Below are 22,890 nucleotides of genomic sequence, written 5' to 3' on the forward strand. Positions count from 1 at the left end.
TGACGAGCTTCAGGCTCAACTCGACCAAGCTCAGCATCAGGTTGACGACACTACGAAGTTTGATAAAGAAAAGGTTGAACTTCGGAAATCTACTTTACGGCTCGAAGGCGAGCTCAAGAGACTGAGAGAAGAGAAATCATCCCTTTTGGAGGCAAAGGAGGCGCTCGAGAAGCAGCTCAGTGTTGAAGTTGAGAGAGCCACAGTAGAAGAAAACCGTTTAGCAGTTGAGGTTGATCAACTCCAAAATAAGCTGCAAGCGAATTCTGGTGGAAGAGATCGGGAATTGGCTTCGGCAAAGAGCAAATCACAGCGTCTTGAGAGGCGGGTGCAAGAGCTGGAGGCTCTTTTAGAGCAACAGCCTCTGGGCGAACACGAACACACGACCGCGAATGCAGACCTTGTGGTGCTGCGCCAAAATCTAGATGAGGCACGGAAACGGGAGAAAATGCTACTCCAACGAGAAGCGGATCAAAAGGCCTCCGTCCGAAGCTGCAAAACGCGAATCGCCGAACTAGAGAGAGAGTTGCATGATACCATGATGCGGAAGTTTGAAGATCAGTCTCCTCACGCTTCGCCTTCTAATAAACTCCATGAAGAGTTGCGTAGCTTGCGACGGCAACTATCTGAAGCGCACCGAACACTGCGAGAAGTGAAATCAAAGAATCGCGATCTCGAGCGAGCTGCAATGAGAGAGGAAGACCAACGAGACCTGCACGAGTTGCTCAGATCGTCTACTCTCGAGGCCGAGTCTTTGGCCCTGAAGGTGTCAGAGCGTGACGCACGATTAAGTGAATTGAGAGCCCAAGTGCGCAGGATCAGAGAAGAGCGCGCCTTCTGTGCACGCAAGGCCGAGTCGGCCCTCAAAGATCTGGAGTCTCTCCAAGAGCGTTACAGCCAACTTGTGGAGAAGGCGGGCTCTAAACCAGATAGCAAGAGCAGGCACGACAAGGAGATCTTGGGCTTAGGCAAGGAAATCATTTGGCTTCGCGCTCGGTTGAAGCGAGAGGAGAAATTCCGGCGTGACCTGGCTTGGAGTAAGGGTCTGATGGAACTCGGAGAGCGGGTCCGAGTTGCCTGGTATGTGAAATCCATTTGTTCTTTCATTGGCCTACCAACTAACTGGCGTTTTCCCCTTGCAGTAACGAAGCTGATCTCCGAATGATCTCGGAGATGGGGGTTAAGCCTCGTGATCGTGGTCTGCTTCGTAGCCCACGACAGAAGCTCAAGACTGCCGTCTTCATGGTCAAAGCAACCGTACGGATGCAGCGCATGAGCCAGGAGTGGAAAAGGACAAAGAAGATAGGCGACGGCCTCAAACGGGCCAAGAACGAGATGCTGAAGAGAAGAGAGGCGTCGAGTAGTAAGGCATCGGTGTAATTGCCGCACTGCTTGTGATTTGTGTTTTCCGATATAACCAGTTCATTCCTTGGTTTACGACTTATTTCAAGTGATTCCCCAATCTGTTCTTGTACCGGTCTCTATGTTTCAATTGTCCCCACCAATTCTATCGTTTTTCATAAGGCGTTTACTTTATTGGATGAAAGGATGGATAGGGCTTGCGGTTTTTTTTTGTTTTATTAACCTTTTTGCATATATTCTATAGCCAGTACGTGTGTTGTTTTGATGATCAGGATTATTGTATGAGAAATGTCAAGCTCTCTAACATCATTGCTGTTTGGTCTTTGCATATTATCTGATTAACCGGCGTGTATCGAAATATTGACGGGATCCATGCTCTTGAATGGTTATTGATCAAGTCTAGGGACGAGAATGGGGTGACTAGATAGTCACCAACATTCCAAGAGTTGTAGATTTCTATAAATCCACATGGGCCTCAACGCCAAAGAAATGGGGGAAAAAAAAAGAAAGGCAATGTTCATTAAACTTCGTTCTTCAGACACATGACTCGTGAGATCGACACAATGAATTTGACATGAATGAACTCGAATTCAGTCCAAGCTAGTTCAAAATGTAATGGTAACGCCTGGTCTCGCCTTGCCGAACAACGGTAACGCTTCTAACACTGGGGTTGTGGGAGGAATGAAAACTAGGGGGAGGTGTATAGAGATAGGGAGGGTATAGCCGGTAGAGGGAGGATGGTATGAGGATGTATAAACCTGGGAGTTCTCTCATTCGCTCAATCCAAGAGAGACGAAGAAGGGGAGTAGTATGCAAGAAACCAACACAACGTTATAAGGGTTTCAAGGTGAGCGGGCAAGGTTCTAAGATTTTGGACTAGGCTCCTTCGCTGCCGAACTCCTTGGTCCACTCCGAGTTTCTTTGGAGATCTTCTTGGCTAACGGTGGGCCTTGAGTTGCGGACAGCTTTGATAAAGTCTTTCAGAACGAGCGGTGGCTCGAGTAGCTGGTCTGCTTCCACGCTCATCCATGACATTTCCATTGCACCTGGGTCTCCCGGAGAGCATGGTGTCAATTTCTCTTGGTCTTCAAGCAAAACCTGCAGGCGGGTTAGCCATCATGGTGCTCTCTTTAAAGGTCGGGTGGATGAGGTATTACCTTCTTATAATGGGTGGCAGTCTGAATTTTACGGATCGGTTGCATGAGGGCATCTTGGACGGCAATACTGATATCGCTGCCGGAATAGCCCTCGCTCATCTCCGCCAGTGTTCTGTAATCAGCTTGTGTCATTTCACATGGCGTCTGACCGACAGCCAGCATGAACATCTTTATTCGTGCATTGATGTCAGGAAGACTGATATGGACTCTCCGTTGGAATCGGCGACGAATGGCGGCATCTAGCTGCCATGGGATATTCGTTGCTCCCAGAATTAAAACCCCCTTTGAATCTTTTCCTACACCGTCCATCTGTACCAGCAACTCCGTTTTAATACGACGAGATGCTTCTGACTCTCCCTCGCCACGAGGACCACACAAAGCATCCACTTCGTCAATAAAGATAATCGCGGGCTTGTTCTCTCGAGCCATATTGAAGAGCTGTTTCACGAGCCTGTTTCATGTCAGAAAGTGTCTTCGATAAGTGCGTCTAATCCACCCAGATACCATACCTTTCACTCTCACCCATCCACTTAGATACTAGATCACTGCTGCTGACACTGAAGAATGTGCTGTTCGCCTCCGTCGCCACGGCTTTGGCGAGATATGACTTTCCGGTACCGGGAGGCCCGTAGAGCAGGATACCCTTCCACGGCTGCCGTTTCCCCGTAAACAGATGAGGGAACTTAATAGGTAGAATAACCGCCTCTTTCAATGCCTCCTTTGCGCTCTCCAGGCCAGCAACATCCTCCCACTTCACGTTCGGCTTATCCGACAAGATCGCCCCAGCAAGGGCGCTGCGTAGTTTCTTCGACTCGGCGTCTTCGCCATCCTCATCCGCCTTCCTGAACCCCCGCATCTGTCAGCATCTAGCAACCCCACAGAAGTAAAAACACAGCAGTCAAATTCGGCACGTACTCGCCCTTCCCGCTGCCCTGCGCCACTTTGCCGTTGGCGCCTACTGCGCTCGGTTTCTTGCGATTCTCTGTTGCTTCTAGGTGGTTCTTGAGTTTCTCCGCGCGATCCATGTACTCGGCTGTCTTGACGCGAATCATTTCCTTGGACTTGGGGTTCTTCTCCCATTTCAGGGCGAGCATGAATAGCTCCAGGGCGGCATAGTAGCCCTGATAAGCCTTCTCGTACTCGCCCTCATTGTCGAGCTCAATGGCCTTCTTGACGGCGTCAATCGCCCGCCCTAAGAAGTCCGTGTTACTCATATTTGGTGTTGACTACCCGGGGGGTTGTTAATCTAGCCCGTACGGGGGGGTAATTGTCTTGGTAAGGTGGAGAGAGAGGAGAGGGAGTCGGAGGCGGGGAGTTGGTTTAGCTGATGCCTGGATGTCTTGGAATGCGGGTGAGGTGCAGTGGTTCGGTGCGAAAGAGAATAGGTCAGGACTAGAACTTATTCGGGCCCATTCGAATCCCAAGGAATGTATCAAAAGCGACACAGGGAGGTATCAATCGAGCGAGATCTTGGCGTGATGATTGGAGGGGAGTAATAGGAACAGGCGGGCTTTCTTGCATTAAATGTTTACCGTCTTGGATTTTCTGCCGCTTCCGCTCGCTATTTTTGCCTGAACTCCCCGCCATTCATTCCCTCTGATCCATTTAAATTAGATAGATCCCACTACGCAAGCTTGTATTTTATATCTCATAGTATCAGCCATGGCGGACGTACAGAAGCAGATGCAGGCTCTCTCAGAAGAGTTCCAGAAGCTACAGACCGGTATGCTGGGATCCCTTATCGCATCCCTCTCCCTCTCTCCTCTTACCCCCCCCCCCCCACTACGGCATCACCGAATACTGACGTGATGAGATAACCCCCAGATATGGACGGTTTGGTCGAAGCTCGTCAGAAGCTCGAATCGCAACAACAAGAAAATGAAGGTGTCCAAAAAGAGTTCAACTCATTGGACGACGACGCGAATATCTACAAGCTCATCGGGCCGGTCCTGTTGAAGCAAGAGAAGAACGAGGCCCTTATGGCTGTCAATGGACGTCTCGAGTTCATCGAGAAGGAGATGTACGTTACACCAGACCATCTCGGGATCCAGTCCGGGAAAATCATTACTCAAAGTTGTACTGATGGACGACACAGTAAACGGATTGAGGGACAAATTAAGGAGAACCAGGACAAGAGCGAGAAAATGCGAGCAGAGGTGGGAGCTCTCCGGAGATATTGATTGCAAGGTATAGCTTCTGATTCTTTTTTGCAGATGCTCCAATACCAGAGCCAAATGCAGCAGCAAACGGCTGCTGCATCCGCCTCCGCTTGAACTTGAACATATGCTTGACCCATCTCACAGCATGGAGCCTTCAGTGCTTCTCGCCTAATGCGCAGAACCAAGCTCACACATTTGGAAGGGGGAGTTGGGATGTTTAAGGGCGAGCCCTATTTGCAGATATCGGAGTTACAGGTCACCTTGCGCACTATACCCGTGGCCGTGGACATCGACCAGGATGATGCTGCATCGGTTTAGCAAAGGTTACCGACTGAGAATTAAGGTTCCGCAGATTCGTTATATGATTATTGTGGCAGATCGCATGGTGGACGTGTTGCGAGAATTTTAGTGGCCATTTCTGAGCTGGCGATGATGCAAATGACATGACATGATATCGATCGGATTGTCTGCTACATAGCGACATGGGCTGAAGAGCCGTTCAGTACCTGTCCAGCTTGGCTGCTCGGGCCATAATTTACAGTCGCTGTAGTTCTTAAGAAGCCTTTAGGCTGCATAACGAGAAGAACAAGTGATCCTCTCTTATCTTCTCCCGGAGGATAGATTCATTCCTGCAACCTCTAAAGTCTAATTTTATACTACATCAAACTGTCAGACATTTGAACTCCATAACTTTCATGTATTCATAACCCGCCCAAATCGTCTCTAAATGATGCACCAAGACGATCTATGTATTAGGGTATCTCTAGGCCTTGACGAGGAGACTCTGTCCACTCATCTCCTCAGGCTGCTCAATGCCCATGGCAGCGAGAACGGTCGGTGCGACGTCGCCAAGCACGCCGTCCTCCTTGAGGCTCCAGCCCTCGGGGGCATTGGCCAGGACGAAAGGAACCTTGTTGGTGGTGTGAGAAGTCTTGGGGGTGCCCTTCTCGGTGAGCATTTCCTCGGCGTTTCTGGAAGAGACGCGGTTAGCCGGGGGACTTTGCCTACATATAGACCACAAGCATGGCGATCACTTACCCATGATCCGCAGTGATGAACAGCACATAGCCGTGCTTCTTGCAGGCCTCGTAGATGACACCGATGGCCTTGTCGGTGGCCGCAACACCCTGAATGGCAGCTTCATACACACCAGTGTGGCCAACCATGTCGGGAGGAGCGAAGTTGTTCATGACGAACTCAAACTTGCCCTCGCCGATGCGGTCGGCCATCTTCTGACCGACAGCTGCAGCGCTCATCTTGGGGTCCTGATCGTAGGTCGCGACCTGGGGGGATGGGATCATGTCGCGGACCTCGCCGGCGAACTGCTTCTCAATACCACCGTTGAAGAAGAAAGTGACGTGAGCGTACTTCTCAGTCTCAGCTATGTGGCATTGCTGAACATCCTTCTTGCCGAGCCATTCGGCGAGCACGTTACCCATGTGCTGGGGAGGGAAAGCGACGGGGAATGTGTAGTCGGTCTTGTATTGGGTCATGGTGGTAATGTGGATGTTCTTAGGGTAAGGGAAGTCGGGCTTGGGGGAGCGGTCGAAGTCGCCAAGCAGCTGAGTGATTTCACGAACACGGTCAGAGCGATAGTTGAAGAAGAAAAGGGTGTCATCATCTAGTAATGATCGTCAGCCATCAACACACTGCAAATCGATAAGGAGGCCATCATACCCTGGATCCGTCTCTCCTGACCACCAACGATGATAGGCTTCAGGAACTCATCGGTCTCGTCCTTCTCGTAGCGCTCGTTGATAGTCTTAATGGGATCAGAGCTCTCTTCGCCCTCCCCCGATACTACACCCTTCATGGCAATTTCCACTCTGTCCCAGCGCTTGTCGCGGTCCATAGCCCAGTAGCGTCCAACGACAGTGGCGATCTCACCAATGCCAATCTCCTTAGTCTGATCAAGAAGCTGCTGCATGTACTTGGTAGCGCTCTTAGGCTCGGTGTCACGGCCATCGCCGAAGAAGTGAATGAAGACCTTGGGAATCTCCATCTCCTTGGCAACCTTGAGCAAGCCAACCAGGTGGGTAATGTTGGAATGGACACCGCCATCGGAAACCAGGCCAAGAAGGTGAAGACGCCCATTGCCCTCCTTAGCGCGCTTGAAAGACGCAACGACATTGTCCACCTTGTTCAACTCGCCCTTCTTGAGAGTCTGATCAATACGGACACTGTCCTGCCAGACCACACGTCCTGCGCCGATATTCAAATGGCCGACTTCACTGTTGCCCATGAGACCTTCCGGCAATCCGACAGCAAGTGACGAGGCATCTAGCTTGGCGTAGCCCTGGGCAGTCTTCGAATTGGCCTCGGCAAAACCGGACATGAAGGGAGTCTCTGCAGCGAGGATAGCGTCGCCATCCTTGCGAGAGTCGGGACCGGCAACACCCCAACCATCGATAACGACTGTTTGAAATATGTTAGCGAATTGCTTGAGAGGTCTGGATCGCATTGAGTCGCTAGGGCTTACTGAGGGCAACTTTGTGGTCAACCTTAGCCATGGTGCAGCTGCGAAACGGTCAATTGCTGAACGAGTTAAACTAATTTGAAGGGGACTGAGAAAGGGGAGAAATCACTGACTAGAAGGAAGGAAGAATAAGTAGAAATTAGAGTAGAAGCAAGAGGTGGTGGGAGAGAAAGGAGAGAAGGAAAGGAGAAGAAGAAGAAAATAGATATAGGTTAACCGGAGTATCGGGTGATTGAAATGGAGGGGGAGGGGTGTTCTGCCGGTGACGCTTTTAGGGAGAGTGTCAGTCAACTGGTTTTGCGGTGCGACGTCACTTGGGGACTCTCAGAGTCACGGGCTTTTTGCGACCGGTTGTTCGTCTTACCCGTTCCGACTCTTCCCTAAACAATTACCCCAGTCGGCTGAGGGAGATCACAATTTCTTCATCGTCGTTCGTTACAACGCCAATTCCTGCCCCCCCGCAATGGCTTCTCGATCCCCAATGGCGGCTACTCCACTGCCAAAATTATCGTCTGCGCCCCAGACTCCCGTGCTGAGGGATACGACCGCCGCAGCATCAACCGAACCAACAGTGCCACAGCCAGTTCCATTCCCTCCTCCACAAACATTTGACATTATCCCACCATTGCACGGCCTTCTTCTCCGGCTACTCTCTCCACAAGCGAACCCTGAAGGTGTATCGAATGGCGCAAGAGCCACCGAAGATCCCGCTGTAGCTACAGCTCCCACATCAACTGGCGCCGCCCAGTCGCAATCTCAGCCGCAACAACAGCACTCGACCGCTGGGAACCAACATAATGACAGTCATGGCATATTGCCGACTGTTTCCGCCGCTCCGGGTAGTGCCTCCGCTGCGGCCGAGATAGCTGCGTTGAGTTCAAACGCGCCTCCACCGCTAGACATCAAAGACCTTCCTACAGAGGCCAGTTCAATCAAGATCCGTATACAGAAAGCACAAGCCGTGGTGGAAAGCCTACCCGATGTGAACCGTTCTGTTGCGGAACAGGAAAAGGAGATCAATGACCTCGAGGGGAGGATTTCGAGACTGAAGTCGATCATCTCAGAATTTGGAAGAAGAGCTGACTTGACAAAGATCGAGAAGACCAAGATGGAGGCAGCCTGAAGAGGGGCTTGGCCACGATAGGGATGTCTGTCATACGGCGGCTATTCCTTGACACCAATGGATTTGGAAAAAGTGGATTTTCCCATCAAATTGCAGACAATGAGAGAGTGTGTTGAGTTTATGATGAAAACCTACAACTTGTGGCTTCCGATGACGACTTGCTAGTACCATCGCGGAATGTGGACAAACACACATTATTGACCTGCTAATATCTGGCTAAGCAATGGACGATAAAACATACTCGATACCTTGGAGACCCCTAATGGATGCAGTCTTCTATGAACTTTATGGCGCTGTCTCATAGAAGACCTTGTTGCGGCTTTCTGTCCCTGATGACGCCTCTATTAAGGCAAGGAGAAAGGGCCCGCAGTTCATCCTTGTGTCGAGCAGCGAATGAAGGACCTTGGAGAAGGAAGGAATACAGCAACAAGTGACGATTCCTACCATCTAGATAATATATTGTAATTACGTGCTGTGTCGCTCTCGCGGAGAGGAGGCTGTGTGTCCCGTCGGTCGCTCCCACGGTCCTCGTCCGTCCTTCAATGCTGAGGGAGTGTAAGTCGGGAATCTTTCTACGGCTGACACTAATTCAGAACATGATGATGATGATGATGATGATGATGATTATTATTATTATTATTATGAGTTTTTGTTCGTTTGGCATCTGTTCATGTTCATTGAACTCGACTATTATAAGTGAAATATTCCGTATAAGGTGACAATTAATGGGTCTTTACAAAGTACAACTTCTCAAACCAGCCCTTATCACCATGTGACTCATAGCTTTCGAGGTTCGCTTTTGTCCAGGCCAAGATACTAGACCCAGGAAGGTTAAGCCCGCAGCCCCTGAGCGAATCAGTTTCCTGGTGAGGGGCAAGCTGGCCTCCGATGTCGTTCGCCGATCCCAACAGAAGTACGAAAAAGGACTCTGTAACGTGTCTAATAATTGGATGCTGGAAAATGTTAAAAAGGCGGGACACTTTTCACCTGAGGCACTCACCCCACCCTGCCAAATCCCTCCCAGTATTTCTCCCTCCAACTTCCCTTCTTCTCCCTCCTCTCCTCTTCTTTCCCTCTCCAACCATCTCTTTCTTCTCCTCACATAGTATTCTTTACTATACCACAATCATCCTTCACAATGGCCACCTACGCCCTGTCGCAGGCCCACCGGGACGTGAGTACTACCGGGCTTGAAATTTTTCTGTATCAGTCACTGACTCACGAGGCAATGTAGCAAATGGAGAAGTCTCTCGTTGAGAGTGATCCCGAGATTGCCCAGATCATGGTAAGTTTGAACGATTCCCAATGTAATATAATCAGATGGATCTAATCGTTCGCAGGAAAAAGAGATTCAGCGTCAGCGTGAATCCATTGTCCTAATCGCTTCGGAGAACTTCACTTCCCACGCCGTCTTCAATGCCCTTGGCTCTCCCATGTCCAACAAGTACTCCGAGGGTTACCCCGGTGCCCGTTACTACGGTGGTAACCAGCACATCGATGCCATCGAGCTCACATGCCAGGCACGTGCCCTCAAGGCCTTCAACCTCGACCCCTCCAAGTGGGGTGTCAACGTTCAGTGCTTGAGTGGAAGCCCTGCCAACTTGCAGGTCTACCAGGCTCTGATGCGTCCCCATGACCGCCTGATGGGTTTGGATCTTCCCCACGGCGGCCATCTGAGTCACGGATATCAGACCCCTGCGAAGAAGTAAGTTTCCTATCGTTTAGCGGACTCGTGACTCATCCTCGTTACTAACTCGGGATCGTACAGGATCTCCGCTGTCTCCACTTACTTCGAGACCTTCCCCTACCGTGTCAACCTCGAGACTGGCATCATTGACTACGATGCCCTGGAGGCCAATGCTGAGCTCTACCGTCCCAAGTGCTTGGTTGCCGGTACCTCTGCCTACTGCCGCCTGATCGACTACCAGCGTATGCGCAAGATCGCTGACAAGGTTGGCGCTTACCTCATTGTTGATATGGCCCACATCTCCGGATTGATCGCTGCCGGTGTCATCCCCTCCCCCTTCGAGTACGCCGATGTGGTTACTACCACCACTCACAAGTCACTTCGTGGTCCCCGTGGTGCCATGATCTTCTTCCGCAAGGGTGTGCGCAGCACTGACCCGAAGACCGGCAAGGACATCATGTATGACCTTGAGGGTCCTATCAACTTCTCCGTTTTCCCTGGCCACCAGGGTGGTCCTCACAACCACACCATCACTGCTCTTGCTGTTGCTCTCAAGCAGGTTGATACCCCTGAGTTCAAGCTGTACCAGCAGCAGGTCCTGAACAACGCCAAGGCTCTCGAGAGTGAGTTCAAGCAGATGGGCCACAAACTTGTTTCCGACGGTACCGACAGCCACATGGTCCTGTTGGACCTCCGTCCCAAGAGCTTGGACGGTGCTCGTGTTGAGGCTGTCTTGGAACAGATCAACATTGCTTGCAACAAGAACTCCATCCCTGGCGACAAGTCCGCCCTCACCCCTTGCGGTATCCGTATCGGTGCCCCTGCCATGACTACCCGTGGCATGGGTGAGGAGGACTTCAAGCGCATCGCTCACTACATCGACCAGGCCATCAACATCTGCAAGAAGGTCCAGAGCGAGCTGCCCAAGGAGGCCAACAAGCTCAAGGACTTCAAGGCCAAGGTTGCCTCCGAGACCGTTTCCGAGATCCTGGAGCTGCGCAAGGAGGTTGCCGCCTGGGCCTCTACCTTCCCTCTCCCCGTTTAAATGTGATACCAAAGTGTTTTAGTGTTTCATTTGTTTCGTCTTGCGAGTTCAACATCATTGTGTCAAAAAAAGGGATTGGATGTGCGTTTCTAGGGGTTTATATCGGTCTGCTTTTTCAACCTTACGCGGGTCATGGGATATGAGTACGTGAACGAACAATAGCATCGGATGGCTTTTTTCAACACCTCTTCAACAGGACAAAAGTTCATGTCTTCATTTTTGGGCTGGGAAATCCAGCTTCCAAATGGATATACTTGCCATCAACGAGCGATTTCAATACATAATAATGAGATTTTATGAAGTCACACTACGTTCTCTTCTAGAATGGTAACGTAAGCGATGAACGTGTACGGGAGGAGAGGGAATTGTCCATATCCTATCTGGCCACATGCCCCATCGCTTCCCATACTCCTTAAGAATCCACGTAAACCATATAGGAAATACAATCAAGCCCGGCGGACGTTAGGTTTCCTCCACCTATAACTCCATCCTCTCCTCCCACTCCACGACCGGATCGTCCCCTACCGTTCTCTCCACCTGATCCTGCCACGACTGGAACAGCAATGCGGCAACATTACTACCCATCAGCGCGCTTGTCTCCATAGTAGAGATAAAACTCTCAATTCCACCAGTGTACCAAATATTAGGGGATATGAGCGTCTCTTCAAACGTGACACGGGGGTAGAGGAACGGGTAAGGATACCAGATCTTTTCGTGGTGCCAGCTGACGTCCCGCTTGGAAAGATCGCCAATGGTAGAGTTGCTATTGCTTACAGTACCGTCCGTGTTCTCCAGACCCAAGATGTTATTTACAAACCCGGCCGAGAGTCGCTCAGGCGAGAAGACCTTGTAGACGTAGTGTTTCTCTGGCTTCTGGTCTGGGGAGGCCACTGGATGGTCCACCGTTCGGAGGGTACTGATGCTCCAGAAGCCGCTTGGGCCAACTCCTGCCTTGTTAGAGCCTAGATCCAGACCACTGGGGAGTGTGGTGAGGATAGTTTCGGGAGTCTGGGCATTGGCCCCCTCGAGTTTAAAGAACTTAGGGGAGAGCTTATGTGGTGAGGAAAACAGTGTCACATGGAGTGTTACGAAAGGAATCTCGTCCGGCTGTTTTTCTACCGGCGGAGAGATAGAGAGGTCTGAATGCTGCAGTGGACCAGCAATCACTACTTCGTCAAAAATGAGCTTCTGCTCCTTTGAGTTATTGGCGTTGTAAGTGAGCGTTAATGTTTTATCGGCATTACGGTGAATGGAGGTCACTGTATGGTTGAGGCGGACGTCGGCTCGTGCGGACTTGAGCATTCCATGGAAGATTTGCCAATTTCCGCCTTCGATAGACACCGCTCCATCAGTAGCCATACACACCATGGACTCCAGGCCATGTATGAGACCTAGATTCTGTCCGTAGTTGACTCGAGTACTTGCTTGGATGATCTCGCGAGAGAAGTCGGGGGATATATTGTTCTCACTGAGAAAAACATTACCGGGAGTTGAAGTCGAGTCCAGCAAGCCGACTGCAGCGGCGGCGTTAGTGAGGGATCTAAACGGGAACATGGGTTCCTCGTAAAGTTTCAAGAACTTGTTGACTGTGCCCTTCATCAAGTTTTGTGCCCGAATAGGTGCCAAGCCATAACGCCAGAACAGCTTAGGAATGGACCACCAACTGTTCTCCTGCAAGACGAACACAAACTGCTTCCCGTCCCAGATACCAATGCTATCATCGTTTTCCCTGGGTCGGGCTGCATCAGCGCTATTGATAGACAGCCCTAGATCTCTGGACGCGTTCATAAGGTGGTGGTTGACCTTCACAAAGATTGAAGCACCCAGCTCAACCGGATACGCCGGATGATCTAGAACATTGACTGTTGTTGATCGACCGCCCACGTACGAGGCGCGTTCGAAGGTGGTGATGTCTACTGGGATTGACGATGCATCCGCATGCTTGCGCAGATGGTATGCAGCAGATGAGCCTCCGGCGCCAGCTCCTGTGAGTTTCATTAGCTTCTGTTATACATAAAATGTTATTCTGCTCTTTAGCACTCACCGATTATTGCCACCCGTTTGGTGTTAGAGGTTGAACTGAAGGGTTCCTCCTTGGCATGGCTGAACGGTATATAGCATATTGATAAGGCATAGTGTATGGCCAAAAGCCAAAAGGAAGATCTAACAAAGGAAGCCATGGCCAAAGTAAACCTGAGGCACTAGCCAGTGAGGGCTGAGGATTAGCAGCAAAGCATCTAATCTATGATATGAATGTGCACTACTGCACAATCCAATGCTCAATTCTCACACAAAGCTGTCCCTTTGATAATCTGGGGGTTAGCTTGATGATATAATGATACTATGAAGGATGAGAGAATGGATAAGACAAGACGTTGAGACAACAACTTGGGAAGACAAGCACCGAGCAGGTGACGAATCATGGAGTGATCCGGGCCCTGTATCGGATCTAGGCCCCAACAGGTCTAGCGCAACCTCGACCCCGTATCGCTTATCGTAATCTTTTTTTTTTCCCCCTTCTTCCTTTTTTAAGTATTGAGGGGTTTCGATGCTTTTCATGTTTACCTCCCTACGGACGTCTATTGTCAAGCCATAGAATTAATATATTGATTCTCTATATTCAGCCTTCTCCTGAATTGTCTCGCTCCTCAAGTAAATATCACCGCAATGGATCCTTATGACAGCGACTCCTCGGGTTATGAAGATGAGGACTTCACTGAAACTGGCGTGCTTTTGGGATATCCCTCAGAGGAGATTCTAGATGACACAATCAGTCACATTGGAGGTTGGCCAGTATGTGACTTTTCCCCTCATTCCTATAGGTACTGGTGCGCGAATACTAACCGTCTGTACTGTAGACATGGCTGGATGATTCTACCCCGCCTCCAGGTGAATTCGCGAACTGCAAAGTTTGCAATAGCCCTATGGCCCTTCTCCTCGAACTGCACGGCGACCTCCCCGAACACTTCTCTGATGACGAGCGACGACTGTACATCTTCGCCTGTCCCAGAAAACCATGCAATCGCAAGCCAGGCAGTATCCGAGCGTTGCGCTCTACACGGAGGCTGAAGAGCCAGCCGGCGCCGCCTAAGGAGGAAAAGAAAGGATCAGAGCAGGAAGAAAAGAAACAGACTGAGACCCCCAAGCCGGACCTTGGGGCGAGTCTTTTCGGAGCGACATCTCTCACGGGGAGCGTCTCTGCGAACCAGAATCCCTTCTCAACTGCCACTACGTCCTCCGCGCAATCTAGCAACCCGTTCGCCGCCCCTCTCGCCGCACCCCAACCGGCCAAGCCAGCCCCCTCATCGATCCCATCGGCAAATGCTCTCTCTGAGAGTTTTGCTGACAAAGTTCGAGTCTCCTCCCCTCCCCCGACTATCAAAGCCCCCGAGGCTGCCGGACCCGCTGCCCCTTGGCCAACGCGGTCCGAATTCCCTTCCCCATACAAACATTACTATTTAGATGCGGAGTATGAAACGCTGTCTCGTCCGCCTACCCCGAAAATTCCCGATAATGTCACCATCGATAACATCGAAGACGATGCCAATGGTGGCGGGGCCGTGGAGATGAAGGATGCCCTAGAATCCCAGCTGGACAAAGCCTTCATGAAATTCTCCACTCGCCTCGGACATAACCCTGAACAGATCTTGCGATATGATTTCCGCGGCTCTCCCCTCCTCTATTCTCACACCGATCCCGTTGGAAAGCTTCTTTTCGACCCCCAAACCCCGTCTTTGAGCACCAAGGTGACTACTACCGGTGGCTCTAGCCGCATGCCTCGCTGCGAATACTGTGGTAGCGGACGAGTGTTTGAACTGCAGCTTGTGCCTTATGCCATTGCAGTGCTGGAAGACGGCCGGGAAGGTGTTGGACTGGGTCCTAATGATGGCGGTATGGAATGGGGAACCATCATTCTCGGTGTGTGCAGCAAGGACTGCGCCCCCGAGAAAGTTGGGGTAGTGGGTTGGCGCGAGGAGTGGGCGGCGGTGCAGTGGGAGGAATCAAAATAAACGTACAGGCTCATGACTGACGCTCTATAATGCTTACGACCGTAGACACAATCAAACCTTAGTTCAAAAGTTTTAACCTATTGCACTAATTCATTTTACTTAATGAATGGGAATATGGTTTGGCCAGTACTACAGTTTGATGGGAATGTTCTACACAAGTATTTATACGCGAATGGCCCCACTTGCTGAGCAACTCTCAGTCCTGTTTGTTCTATAGGATATCTTCTCGAATAAAAAGAAGTAAATAACGGAGAGAGAAAAATAAAAGGTAGGTTTCCACATCGACAACATCATGATGATGATGATGATGGTAAATATAAGTGATGTCAAGCAAACACGTAACGCCCAATGCGCCGGTCCTGACTTCCCAACCCTTCTCATGCAGGTCTATCCCCGTCATCATCTTCTTGGGCTCCGAGCTCGTTTCGTGGGTCTGAAGCGGACATGATCCTTTTACGAGTCTTTCCGATTACCAAAACGAAAAGACACGAAGCGAAGATCCATTAGGATCTTCGAGGCATAATATTAGCAAGAAAAGGAAAGAGACACGGTTCACGGTTGGATTTTCGATACGAGGAGTCTTCGCTCAAGCGGCCTGTTCGAATCCCCGTCTGATAACGCGGCCGAACATGTCGACGTCGACACGCTCGCTCTTGACTTCGCTGCGGGCCTCGTTCTCCTTGTTGGTGGGGACCTTGACAATGGTGTTGGCGCCGGACTTCTCAACCTCCCAGCTGCAGACTTCCACGACGAACTTCTCGAGAGCCTCGCGGCTCCTCAGATCCAGCCATTGCTCGAGGAGTTCGGCATTGATCTCACGGAATGCCTTGCCAACCTCAACGGCGATGCGGATGCGAACGAGCTCCTCAAAACCGGCGACATCGGCGGTCAAGTCGGCGTAAAGGTCGTCAGAGTTCAGAGTGGACCAGAACTGAGCGTACTGGGCGGACTCAAGGAGTGTAGAGAGACGCGCAAGTTTCTGGACGGATTCAACGAAGTCGGAGGTCTGAGATGCGTCGGCGTCGGTGGAGGGGAAGGGCTGAGTGTGGGCGGGGAGCAGAGCGAGGCAGAGAGAGAAAGCGGGGGACGGGAACACGGTAAGCGCCTTAGCAAGGATGTTGGTGACGGTCTCAGCCTGGAGGAGGTGGGGGTTGAATTGGTAGCTGCCCAGGTGAGTAAGTTAGCAACAAAGATGAGAACGCTCGGTAGGCTCATTCAGTGATTATTGATGATTTAGGGCTTTCTCAGAAGAATTGAGTCCTCGACATCCCTCGATATGAGGTGTCAGTTAATAGGAAACGTGATTATAATATAATATTTCTCCATCATCTCAGCCCGTGGGATATAGCACTTTGTAAGGCCGGAGCTCTTGAGCAATTGCGAAAACAACCCAGCGCATTCACTCACAGCTTCAACAGAGCCAGGTTGGCATAGCAGTCGAATGTCCTGTCTTCACACTGTTGTACAACATAATCCTGGAAAACGGTGGTGGTCTCGGGGTTGTATCTGTCCAGGCCGTTGAGGATGGCATCGATATTCGCCGGCCGGGTCTCACACTTGTCGAAAGCAACGCCCATCTTGACGATATATATTTGAATACCTTGGAAAAGATCGTTTGACAAAAAAAAAACCGTGCCCCGGATGGGAATTTCAGTGTGGATCTTGAAGGAACGGGCAACAGCGAAGCGCGTGGTTCTAATCGGACTGCGGGACGTCTTTTTTGGTGGGATTTTTCGATTGTGTTCAAACTTCAATGTCGATGTGCGGGCAATTCGGAGGGTCGGAGAGGCCCGGAACGGCATATTTCTCCGATTGGTATGTAGATCCAAGTATACATCCAACCATGTATGAAGGACTTACTCCGCATTATTAACCCCGCTGGACAAATTATAAATATCTCGCTGAGGATCTCTGAAAAATTCCTCCAAGTGAGGAATCTGTTTTATCTCTTCGTACAGTGGAAACGCCACCAAGCGAACTTCAAGAACCATGCAGTCTGCACTACTACTACTACCTTGCCCTAGCCGGCAAGTCCTATTAGCAGTTCTCTTGTTCTTGGGGTCAGCCACTGCGCATTACATTGATTACTCACAGTTTGTCAATCCTTTAATGGGCTCCGAAGGTCCAATTCCCGGGAAAGGCTATGGAGGGGGCGACATCTTCGTTGGTGGTGCTCGGCCGTTTGGCGTAACAAAGGTTGGGATTGATACAACGGCTGCAAATTGGTCGATTGCGGTGCTCAACGGAGGTTGGACTCCTGATGGCAATGTCACCGCCATTAGTATGTGACCCTAGCATAAAATTGCAAATTAGCTCGCAAAGGCCTGAACTTCGATGCAGGCATGATGCATGAGAGCGGGACTGGGGGCGCACCAAAATATGGGATCATTCCGCAAATGCCTCTCACCAACGTGGCTTTTCCGGTGAACGTACTTGATAATCTTACCTATAGTCAGCCCAGAGTATGGTTATGCCTCACCTATGTTTACCGCTCATGGGCTTATTGAGAGATAGATTGGTCAAGATACCGCCAGTGTGGGTTATTTCGAAACCCAGTTACAGAATGGCGTTCAAGTAGAGATATCAGCATCCCGTCACGCCGGGATAATGCAGTACTCTTTTCCAAAGGGCGAAAAGCATGTTTTAGTCGATATCTCACATGTAAGCACCCCTTTGTTGTAGGTATTCAACTCCAGAATGTAACATTACTTCTTCATAGTACCTTCCCGGATCACCGGGTGACCCGAATGGCCAATTTTATATTGGTGGAGAGATTCAGCTCCATGGCAATGGTGGAGCATATAGTGGATATGGAACATACATTGGCGGTTGGAACAATGGTGAGTTGTCCAAGTAAGCATGTCTCGCGAACCTGGGCTCAAAGTAAGCGACAGGCGCTCCTTTCACCGTCTACTTTTACGGGGAATTCTCTGAACACCCGGAATCTGCTACTACATTTACAGGTAGAAACACCGATCCAATGAGACAATATCAGACCTTATCAAACGGAGGCATGAGTTATCCACTATACGTGAACACGTCAGACAAGGCAAGCTCAGGGCCCATGAATGATCGGATAGGTGCGCTCTTTAGCTGGAAGAGTGGACCAGAGTCACAGATCCGCTCAAGGGTAGGCATTTCTTTTATATCTACCGAAAAAGCTCGTTCTTATATTCGATCCGAAATCCCATCCTGGGATCTTAACGATACGGTGAAGTCGGCAATAGAGGAATGGAATCGAGATGTCTTTAGTAAACTCAGGGTGCCCCTTGATAGTACCATAAACCAGACAAATGTGCGGTTGTTGTATAGCTCCCTGTACTTCATTCACTTGATGCCTTCCGATCGAACGGGAGAGAACCCGCTTTGGCATTCGGAGGAGCCTCTTTGGGATGACTTCTACACTCTTTGTGGATATATCCGCTCCTTTAGTTCTCTTTCCATGCTAACTCTTGGCTAGGGGATATCTTCCGTTGCACGGTTAGCTTCTACCATATTTTTCAGCCTACTTACTACGAGTCGATGACCCGGGGTCTTATAGACATTTGGAGGTAAGTACCTACCGCACGGTGGGACCGAAATTGAATTAAAGATATACATAGACACCAAGGCTTTTTGCCGGACGGACGCTCAGGAAATTGGAACGGGCTAGTCCAAGGAGGCTCAAATGCTGATAACATGTTAGCTGATGCATACGTGAAAGGCCTACGTGGTGCAATCAACTGGACGGATGGTTATGCAGCAATGAAGACGAATGCCGAGGTTATTCCGTACAATACATATGATCCCACAGACTTCTCTGCAAGTACGAAGGAAGGACGAGGTGCCCTGGGAGATTGGATTGAGCTGGGATATGTTTCTCAAGACCGGAGCACACGCTGCATTTCCAGGACAGTTGAGTATAGCCTCAATGATTTTGCTCTCAGTCAAGTCGCAGCAGGCGAAATGCCTAGCGATCGGGAGAAGTACCTCAACCAGTCTGCAGGGTGGCAGAAGATCTGGGATCCAGACGTGCAGAGTTTGAATTTTACGGGGTTTTTAGCGCCAAAGTTCTCCAATGGTACCTTCAATCATACTGCTTATAATCCTTTATATTGCGATGAGTGCGAGTGGCATTCATATACCTATGAGGGTACACCATGGGGTGAGTGACCATCCTTAGCGTCAAGCATTAATACGTGGTTGCTAAGCTCGGGCTACTGAAGAGTATTCCTTTGTTATCCCCCATGACATGGAGACACTAATTGGTCTCATGGGCGGCCCTGATACTTTCGAGTCTCGCCTCGACCTGATGGTAAGAAGCACCAAGGTGTAGTCGACAGACGCTTATACTTTTGAGTTAGTTTAAACCAAATATGTCTGTCCAGGACCTAGGTCCAAATGGTGCCGGTATCACAACACTGATCAACATCGGGTATGTTAATCTTGCAATACCAACCACCAATTATCATATCTGAGCCTGACGGGAGTGCGCGGTAAAGGAATGAACCAGACTTTGCTACACCCTACCTCTACAACTATATCAACAAGCAAGCAAAGAGTGTACAGAGATCCCGCAGTCTCGGATATCAATAGTAAGAAGACCGGCAAAGCTTCAATCTGGAAAAGGCTGTATACTGATTTGTTTATGCGTAATAGTTTTAAAGATGCAGCCTATGGTGTACCGGGAAACAGTGATGCTGGGGCAATGAACACTTGGCTCCTATGGCAGATGCTTGGGATTTACCCCGTTGTCACGCAGCCCGTGTATCTGATCTCGTCTCCCTGGTTCCCTGACCTCAACATGACTATCAATGGGAATCACACGCTGCGAATAACCGCAACAGGATTGGACCAGGGATATTATGTGCAAAGTGTGAAGCTCAACGGCCAACCCTGGCAAAAGAACTGGTTCGAGCACGAAGACCTCATGGAACACGGTGGCATCCTTGAGTTTGAGCTTGGCCCTGAGATGAGAGCATGGGAGACCGGCAGAGTACCTCCATCGCCAGGACACTTGAAGGTGTAAAAGGGCGCTATAAAATACAAGTCCGCTTGCGTATTATATTGAAATATAGTACTCACTTGGGTAATGTCCTAGAAAGCCCGTCTCAGCGAAAATAATATATGAGGCGAAACTACTACTGTTAGTACAGTGAGGGTATACTAATCCCCATAATCTCGTATGAACTTCAAATTGATGGATCGCCTATTTTCTAATCACCTTCTCGGCTCTAAGTACATACCTTTTTTCCGTTCACTCAGCCCTTACCTGACTTTTATATAGGCTATTCCCGTCTCTCCACTTGCGTGTTATCCAGTATATGTCTCAGTGAACACCATACGGGCACAGGTTGGATATCCTATTATCCATTGGCAAAAAATATTGGCATAATCTGGTTGACGCATAATATTAGAAATAACCTTAAATTAACTCCACAATCAATCAGTGGCCGGATTTCGGAGATCGATCGTTGTCCAAGGATTCGTAAGAAAGCCTTGTTTGCCGAGATTGCGTCACCTCCGCACATTTAACATCCCGTCGCGCAATTGTTTCAATGTCCATTGTGTCCACAGAGCTGTCAAAAGATATGAAGATACCGAGGAATAGTATAATCAAAGCGTGGGGTGATCGTTTCGGACCTTTCTGGAGTGCCATCCAGAATGTGGGTTTAATCGTACGTCTGCGCCAAATAACACATGGGAGCGGTAGCGCCATTGCCCAGACGGTATCTCTCCTGCATGTGAAAAATAAGATAAAAAAGAGCTAAGACGGCCCCATTGCGCTCTGATTGGAAGGAGAGGAAGTTCATGGCCTTGCTTGAGACAATAGAGATCGTCCCGGGATCTAAAAACTTGAAAGACGTACAATTGACGTCAGTGCGTGCGAAGTTTTCGAAGTCGAAGATACTCTGGGAATCCATATAACTTGGACGACTTTTCTCGGATGATATTGCTGTTATCGGGCCCTTCATTCTCTATAATCAATTTCGAGAAATCTCCCATCGGTCCACCATGGTAAGTTGTCATGGAGCCCATCCGTGGAACCTTCCATATCGGCCCGTATCGGGAACCGTGGATAATCCACGCCCTGTGGTTAATAAAGTGCCATCCCAGCCCACGTTAACTCTTTTGTCTAGGCTCCAATCTTCCACACGATTCAAGCCCGTCAAACGTCATCTGATAACTGTCCTGATAGCATTTCGGGCGGGGGTATTGCTGGCATAGTCATTGGCTCGATCGCGGGCACATTGCTTCTCCTCTGGCTCTGGAGAATGTGCTCCCTACCCGGCGCACAGGGAGGCGGAGAACCCGATTATGGCTATAGCCGTTATAGTGGAGGAGGAACAGAGACTCGACACCGACATCGACGTCGACGTAGTCCAACGTATTATGAGTATGTGGAGAAGCCGGGTGTGAGGAGACCGGCGAAGGTCTACCTCAGCTGAGGGCATGTGGATATAAGATGGGAAATGTTGATGCCTTGAAGCTTTTGCTTTGCCCTTTCTTGGTTTGTCTTGGCTGTCAGGTGCTACGGATGAAATGTATTGAACGAACGATACGACGTCACGACTCAGGATGATACCGGATACTATGGAAGTACCACTGGAACATGCAGGTACAATCTCAATGCAGTACCTCCATTCGCCGGGCTTTAGGAGAAATTAACCCTACGTTTTACTCCGAACCACGTCGTGCAGGTGTTACATGCTACAAGGATAAATGTTTGGATGATGAGCAAACAGGTAAGGGATGTTCATGCGAACCTTACATATGAATATAATCGCATCGTTGGAATGGTTGGAAGTCATCTCAAATTGTTTCAGATGTATGTATGTATGTATCGTATGTATCCTGTATGTATGAAGTGTAGGTCCTTAATTATTTTTGCCTTTCCAAAACCACCTTCTAATTATAAAAAATCGCCCGAGGACTGAAATAAAATCTTTGCTGGCGCATTGTCATCGGGGCCACTCACCGCTAGAGAAATCATAATATGGCATAATTTCCCGGCCAAGATGGATCCTTTGTTGGCAGCACCGAGACTAGTTTCACTTACTGGAGCCCGTACCTTGCATTTTCATTTGCTGTTAATCAGGGGGATGGGTTTGACTCGAATGGGTATTCTGGGCACTGTGTCAGAGTGTGTGTGTACTAATTAATATTTACCGTACATTATAGGGTACTCCAGAGTTCATTGTTTTTGTCATCGACCGAGCTTTACGAACGAGATGTGTTCATCCAGTGTTCCCCCGCGTATCACATATATGACAGCGAAATAAGGAACATCCCCATGATAAAAAGGGGGGTTCGTCCTTTACTAGTAGTACCTCATAGTGCGTTTCCGTGGGTTTATTTCCAGATCAAATCCCAAGGACCTTATCATGACCTCTGCAGAATTTGTGTGATTGGCGGCAGTGGTTCCAGATCTGTTTGACCTTCTGAGGGCCGGCGCAGGGCTAATCCTAACTCGGCTAGATCAAGGGACACAGTCTTGAAGCTACTTACCAAATATGGCTAGTGGGCCAGTTAGCCTAGCCACCCTCGGCATTAGTTTGCACATCCAAGACCGATAGATTGCCGGTTTTGTAGTTCTCAAACTTACCCCTTAAACAACTGGAGACCCAGAAACTAGTGCAGCGGTAGTGCTGCAGAAGGAAAGACAAAAGAAAAAATACAGACTGCTGGCCACAGTGAAAACAAAAAAAAAAACCGCTAATAAGAATTATCCGGTTTAATTAAAGCAATGAAATCGCCGCCATGGTTGTCTTTCAGTCTTCTCTTCCTCCAGAACCCACACTGTCTTTTCCCATCCCTTCTTCCGGGTGGACAATCAATTCCTCGTGCGACTTGATCGCACATCCATTCCTTGCTACGGAAACCGTCACTCATTT

General features: G+C 49.6%; 11 protein-coding genes across 11 annotated transcripts; 6 read left to right on the forward strand and 5 right to left on the reverse strand.

Moving 5' to 3' along the window:
• Positions 1 to 1,542: 1,542 nt before the first annotated feature.
• BDW43DRAFT_218879 (AAA family ATPase VPS4) lies at positions 1,543 to 3,996 on the reverse strand. The gene is made up of 4 exons (XM_032039373.1): positions 3,432 to 3,996; positions 3,026 to 3,358; positions 2,517 to 2,967; positions 1,543 to 2,457 (listed from the first exon to the last, which is right to left on the reverse strand). Exons 1-4 carry the CDS (start codon positions 3,728 to 3,730, stop codon positions 2,236 to 2,238), a joined length of 1,305 nt encoding a protein of 434 aa, XP_031895192.1. The 5' UTR covers positions 3,731 to 3,996; the 3' UTR covers positions 1,543 to 2,235.
• On the forward strand, positions 3,955 to 4,866 carry BDW43DRAFT_218937 (tubulin-binding prefolding complex subunit YKE2). The gene is made up of 4 exons (XM_032039375.1): positions 3,955 to 4,239; positions 4,341 to 4,536; positions 4,612 to 4,672; positions 4,730 to 4,866. Exons 1-4 carry the CDS (start codon positions 4,179 to 4,181, stop codon positions 4,787 to 4,789), a joined length of 378 nt encoding a protein of 125 aa, XP_031895193.1. The 5' UTR covers positions 3,955 to 4,178; the 3' UTR covers positions 4,790 to 4,866.
• Positions 4,867 to 5,298: 432 nt separating this feature from the next.
• BDW43DRAFT_218900 (2,3-bisphosphoglycerate-independent phosphoglycerate mutase) lies at positions 5,299 to 7,511 on the reverse strand. Its single transcript, XM_032039374.1, has 5 exons — positions 7,265 to 7,511; positions 7,155 to 7,210; positions 6,353 to 7,090; positions 5,714 to 6,296; positions 5,299 to 5,646 (listed from the first exon to the last, which is right to left on the reverse strand). The coding sequence occupies exons 2-5, from the start codon at positions 7,183 to 7,185 to the stop codon at positions 5,439 to 5,441; spliced, it is 1,560 nt and encodes a 519-aa protein (XP_031895194.1). The 5' UTR covers positions 7,186 to 7,210; positions 7,265 to 7,511; the 3' UTR covers positions 5,299 to 5,438.
• BDW43DRAFT_218863 (RNA polymerase II mediator complex middle subunit MED9) lies at positions 7,462 to 8,545 on the forward strand. The gene has a single exon (XM_032039370.1). The coding sequence runs from the start codon at positions 7,615 to 7,617 to the stop codon at positions 8,272 to 8,274; it is 660 nt and encodes a 219-aa protein (XP_031895195.1). The 5' UTR covers positions 7,462 to 7,614; the 3' UTR covers positions 8,275 to 8,545.
• A 702-nt stretch (positions 8,546 to 9,247) lies between these two features.
• On the forward strand, positions 9,248 to 11,245 carry BDW43DRAFT_218865 (glycine hydroxymethyltransferase SHM2). The gene is made up of 4 exons (XM_032039371.1): positions 9,248 to 9,448; positions 9,509 to 9,559; positions 9,615 to 9,979; positions 10,043 to 11,245. Exons 1-4 carry the CDS (start codon positions 9,413 to 9,415, stop codon positions 11,004 to 11,006), a joined length of 1,416 nt encoding a protein of 471 aa, XP_031895196.1. The 5' UTR covers positions 9,248 to 9,412; the 3' UTR covers positions 11,007 to 11,245.
• Positions 11,245 to 13,347, reverse strand: BDW43DRAFT_218869 (putative prenylcysteine lyase). Its single transcript, XM_032039372.1, has 2 exons — positions 13,051 to 13,347; positions 11,245 to 12,991 (listed from the first exon to the last, which is right to left on the reverse strand). Exons 1-2 carry the CDS (start codon positions 13,184 to 13,186, stop codon positions 11,484 to 11,486), a joined length of 1,644 nt encoding a protein of 547 aa, XP_031895197.1. The 5' UTR covers positions 13,187 to 13,347; the 3' UTR covers positions 11,245 to 11,483.
• A 185-nt stretch (positions 13,348 to 13,532) lies between these two features.
• BDW43DRAFT_291544 (small subunit rRNA maturation protein TSR4) lies at positions 13,533 to 15,049 on the forward strand. Its single transcript, XM_032043624.1, has 2 exons — positions 13,533 to 13,799; positions 13,865 to 15,049. Exons 1-2 carry the CDS (start codon positions 13,674 to 13,676, stop codon positions 15,014 to 15,016), a joined length of 1,278 nt encoding a protein of 425 aa, XP_031895198.1. The 5' UTR covers positions 13,533 to 13,673; the 3' UTR covers positions 15,017 to 15,049.
• Positions 15,050 to 15,169: 120 nt separating this feature from the next.
• Positions 15,170 to 16,928, reverse strand: BDW43DRAFT_291546 (CSN8/PSMD8/EIF3K family protein). The gene is made up of 2 exons (XM_032043625.1): positions 16,424 to 16,928; positions 15,170 to 16,179 (listed from the first exon to the last, which is right to left on the reverse strand). Exons 1-2 carry the CDS (start codon positions 16,816 to 16,818, stop codon positions 15,603 to 15,605), a joined length of 972 nt encoding a protein of 323 aa, XP_031895199.1. The 5' UTR covers positions 16,819 to 16,928; the 3' UTR covers positions 15,170 to 15,602.
• A 197-nt stretch (positions 16,929 to 17,125) lies between these two features.
• Positions 17,126 to 20,024, forward strand: BDW43DRAFT_315992 (uncharacterized protein; the record flags this gene model as incomplete). Its single annotated transcript, XM_032048179.1, has 11 exons — positions 17,126 to 17,297; positions 17,357 to 17,478; positions 17,531 to 17,677; positions 17,736 to 17,856; positions 17,911 to 18,426; positions 18,477 to 18,567; positions 18,619 to 19,160; positions 19,222 to 19,310; positions 19,360 to 19,430; positions 19,498 to 19,590; positions 19,655 to 20,024. The coding sequence occupies 11 exons, from the start codon at positions 17,126 to 17,128 to the stop codon at positions 20,022 to 20,024; spliced, it is 2,334 nt and encodes a 777-aa protein (XP_031895200.1).
• A 303-nt stretch (positions 20,025 to 20,327) lies between these two features.
• BDW43DRAFT_219184 (uncharacterized protein) lies at positions 20,328 to 20,862 on the reverse strand. Its single transcript, XM_032039376.1, has one exon. The coding sequence runs from the start codon at positions 20,712 to 20,714 to the stop codon at positions 20,442 to 20,444; it is 273 nt and encodes a 90-aa protein (XP_031895201.1). The 5' UTR covers positions 20,715 to 20,862; the 3' UTR covers positions 20,328 to 20,441.
• BDW43DRAFT_291551 (uncharacterized protein) lies at positions 20,328 to 21,861 on the forward strand. Its single transcript, XM_032043626.1, has 2 exons — positions 20,328 to 21,013; positions 21,136 to 21,861. Exons 1-2 carry the CDS (start codon positions 21,011 to 21,013, stop codon positions 21,442 to 21,444), a joined length of 312 nt encoding a protein of 103 aa, XP_031895202.1. The 5' UTR covers positions 20,328 to 21,010; the 3' UTR covers positions 21,445 to 21,861.
• The last annotated feature ends 1,029 nt before the right edge of the window (positions 21,862 to 22,890 follow it).

This window comes from Aspergillus alliaceus (assembly GCF_009176365.1).
Source record: "Aspergillus alliaceus strain CBS 536.65 unplaced genomic scaffold BDW43scaffold_66, whole genome shotgun sequence".
Classification (NCBI taxonomy): domain Eukaryota; kingdom Fungi; phylum Ascomycota; class Eurotiomycetes; order Eurotiales; family Aspergillaceae; genus Aspergillus; species Aspergillus alliaceus.

Coding starts and splice junctions, on each gene's coding strand:
- BDW43DRAFT_291546 (XM_032043625.1), bottom strand. CDS start 16,818: ATGCCGTTCCGGGCCTCTCCGACCCTCCGAATTGCCCGCACATCGACA. Junction 16,180..16,423: donor AACCTGGCTCTGTTGAAGCT/GTGAGTGAATGC, acceptor TCACCTGGGCAG/CTACCAATTCAACCCCCACC.
- BDW43DRAFT_218863 (XM_032039370.1), top strand. CDS start 7,615: ATGGCTTCTCGATCCCCAATGGCGGCTACTCCACTGCCAAAATTATCG.
- BDW43DRAFT_218869 (XM_032039372.1), bottom strand. CDS start 13,186: ATGGCTTCCTTTGTTAGATCTTCCTTTTGGCTTTTGGCCATACACTAT. Junction 12,992..13,050: donor CAAACGGGTGGCAATAATCG/GTGAGTGCTAAA, acceptor TGAAACTCACAG/GAGCTGGCGCCGGAGGCTCA.
- BDW43DRAFT_219184 (XM_032039376.1), bottom strand. CDS start 20,714: ATGGCGCTACCGCTCCCATGTGTTATTTGGCGCAGACGTACGATTAAA.
- BDW43DRAFT_218900 (XM_032039374.1), bottom strand. CDS start 7,185: ATGGCTAAGGTTGACCACAAAGTTGCCCTCA. Junction 7,091..7,154: donor TGACCACAAAGTTGCCCTCA/GTAAGCCCTAGC, acceptor TATTTCAAACAG/TCGTTATCGATGGTTGGGGT. Junction 5,647..5,713: donor TTCATCACTGCGGATCATGG/GTAAGTGATCGC, acceptor CGTCTCTTCCAG/AAACGCCGAGGAAATGCTCA.
- BDW43DRAFT_218865 (XM_032039371.1), top strand. CDS start 9,413: ATGGCCACCTACGCCCTGTCGCAGGCCCACCGGGAC. Junction 9,449..9,508: donor TGTCGCAGGCCCACCGGGAC/GTGAGTACTACC, acceptor GAGGCAATGTAG/CAAATGGAGAAGTCTCTCGT. Junction 9,560..9,614: donor CCGAGATTGCCCAGATCATG/GTAAGTTTGAAC, acceptor AATCGTTCGCAG/GAAAAAGAGATTCAGCGTCA.
- BDW43DRAFT_218879 (XM_032039373.1), bottom strand. CDS start 3,730: ATGAGTAACACGGACTTCTTAGGGCGGGCGATTGACGCCGTCAAGAAG. Junction 2,968..3,025: donor TGGATGGGTGAGAGTGAAAG/GTATGGTATCTG, acceptor GACATGAAACAG/GCTCGTGAAACAGCTCTTCA. Junction 2,458..2,516: donor CTGCCACCCATTATAAGAAG/GTAATACCTCAT, acceptor ACCCGCCTGCAG/GTTTTGCTTGAAGACCAAGA.
- BDW43DRAFT_218937 (XM_032039375.1), top strand. CDS start 4,179: ATGGCGGACGTACAGAAGCAGATGCAGGCTCTCTCAGAAGAGTTCCAG. Junction 4,537..4,611: donor GAGTTCATCGAGAAGGAGAT/GTACGTTACACC, acceptor TGGACGACACAG/TAAACGGATTGAGGGACAAA. Junction 4,673..4,729: donor GCGAGAAAATGCGAGCAGAG/GTGGGAGCTCTC, acceptor TCTTTTTTGCAG/ATGCTCCAATACCAGAGCCA.
- BDW43DRAFT_291544 (XM_032043624.1), top strand. CDS start 13,674: ATGGATCCTTATGACAGCGACTCCTCGGGTTATGAAGATGAGGACTTC. Junction 13,800..13,864: donor GTCACATTGGAGGTTGGCCA/GTATGTGACTTT, acceptor TCTGTACTGTAG/ACATGGCTGGATGATTCTAC.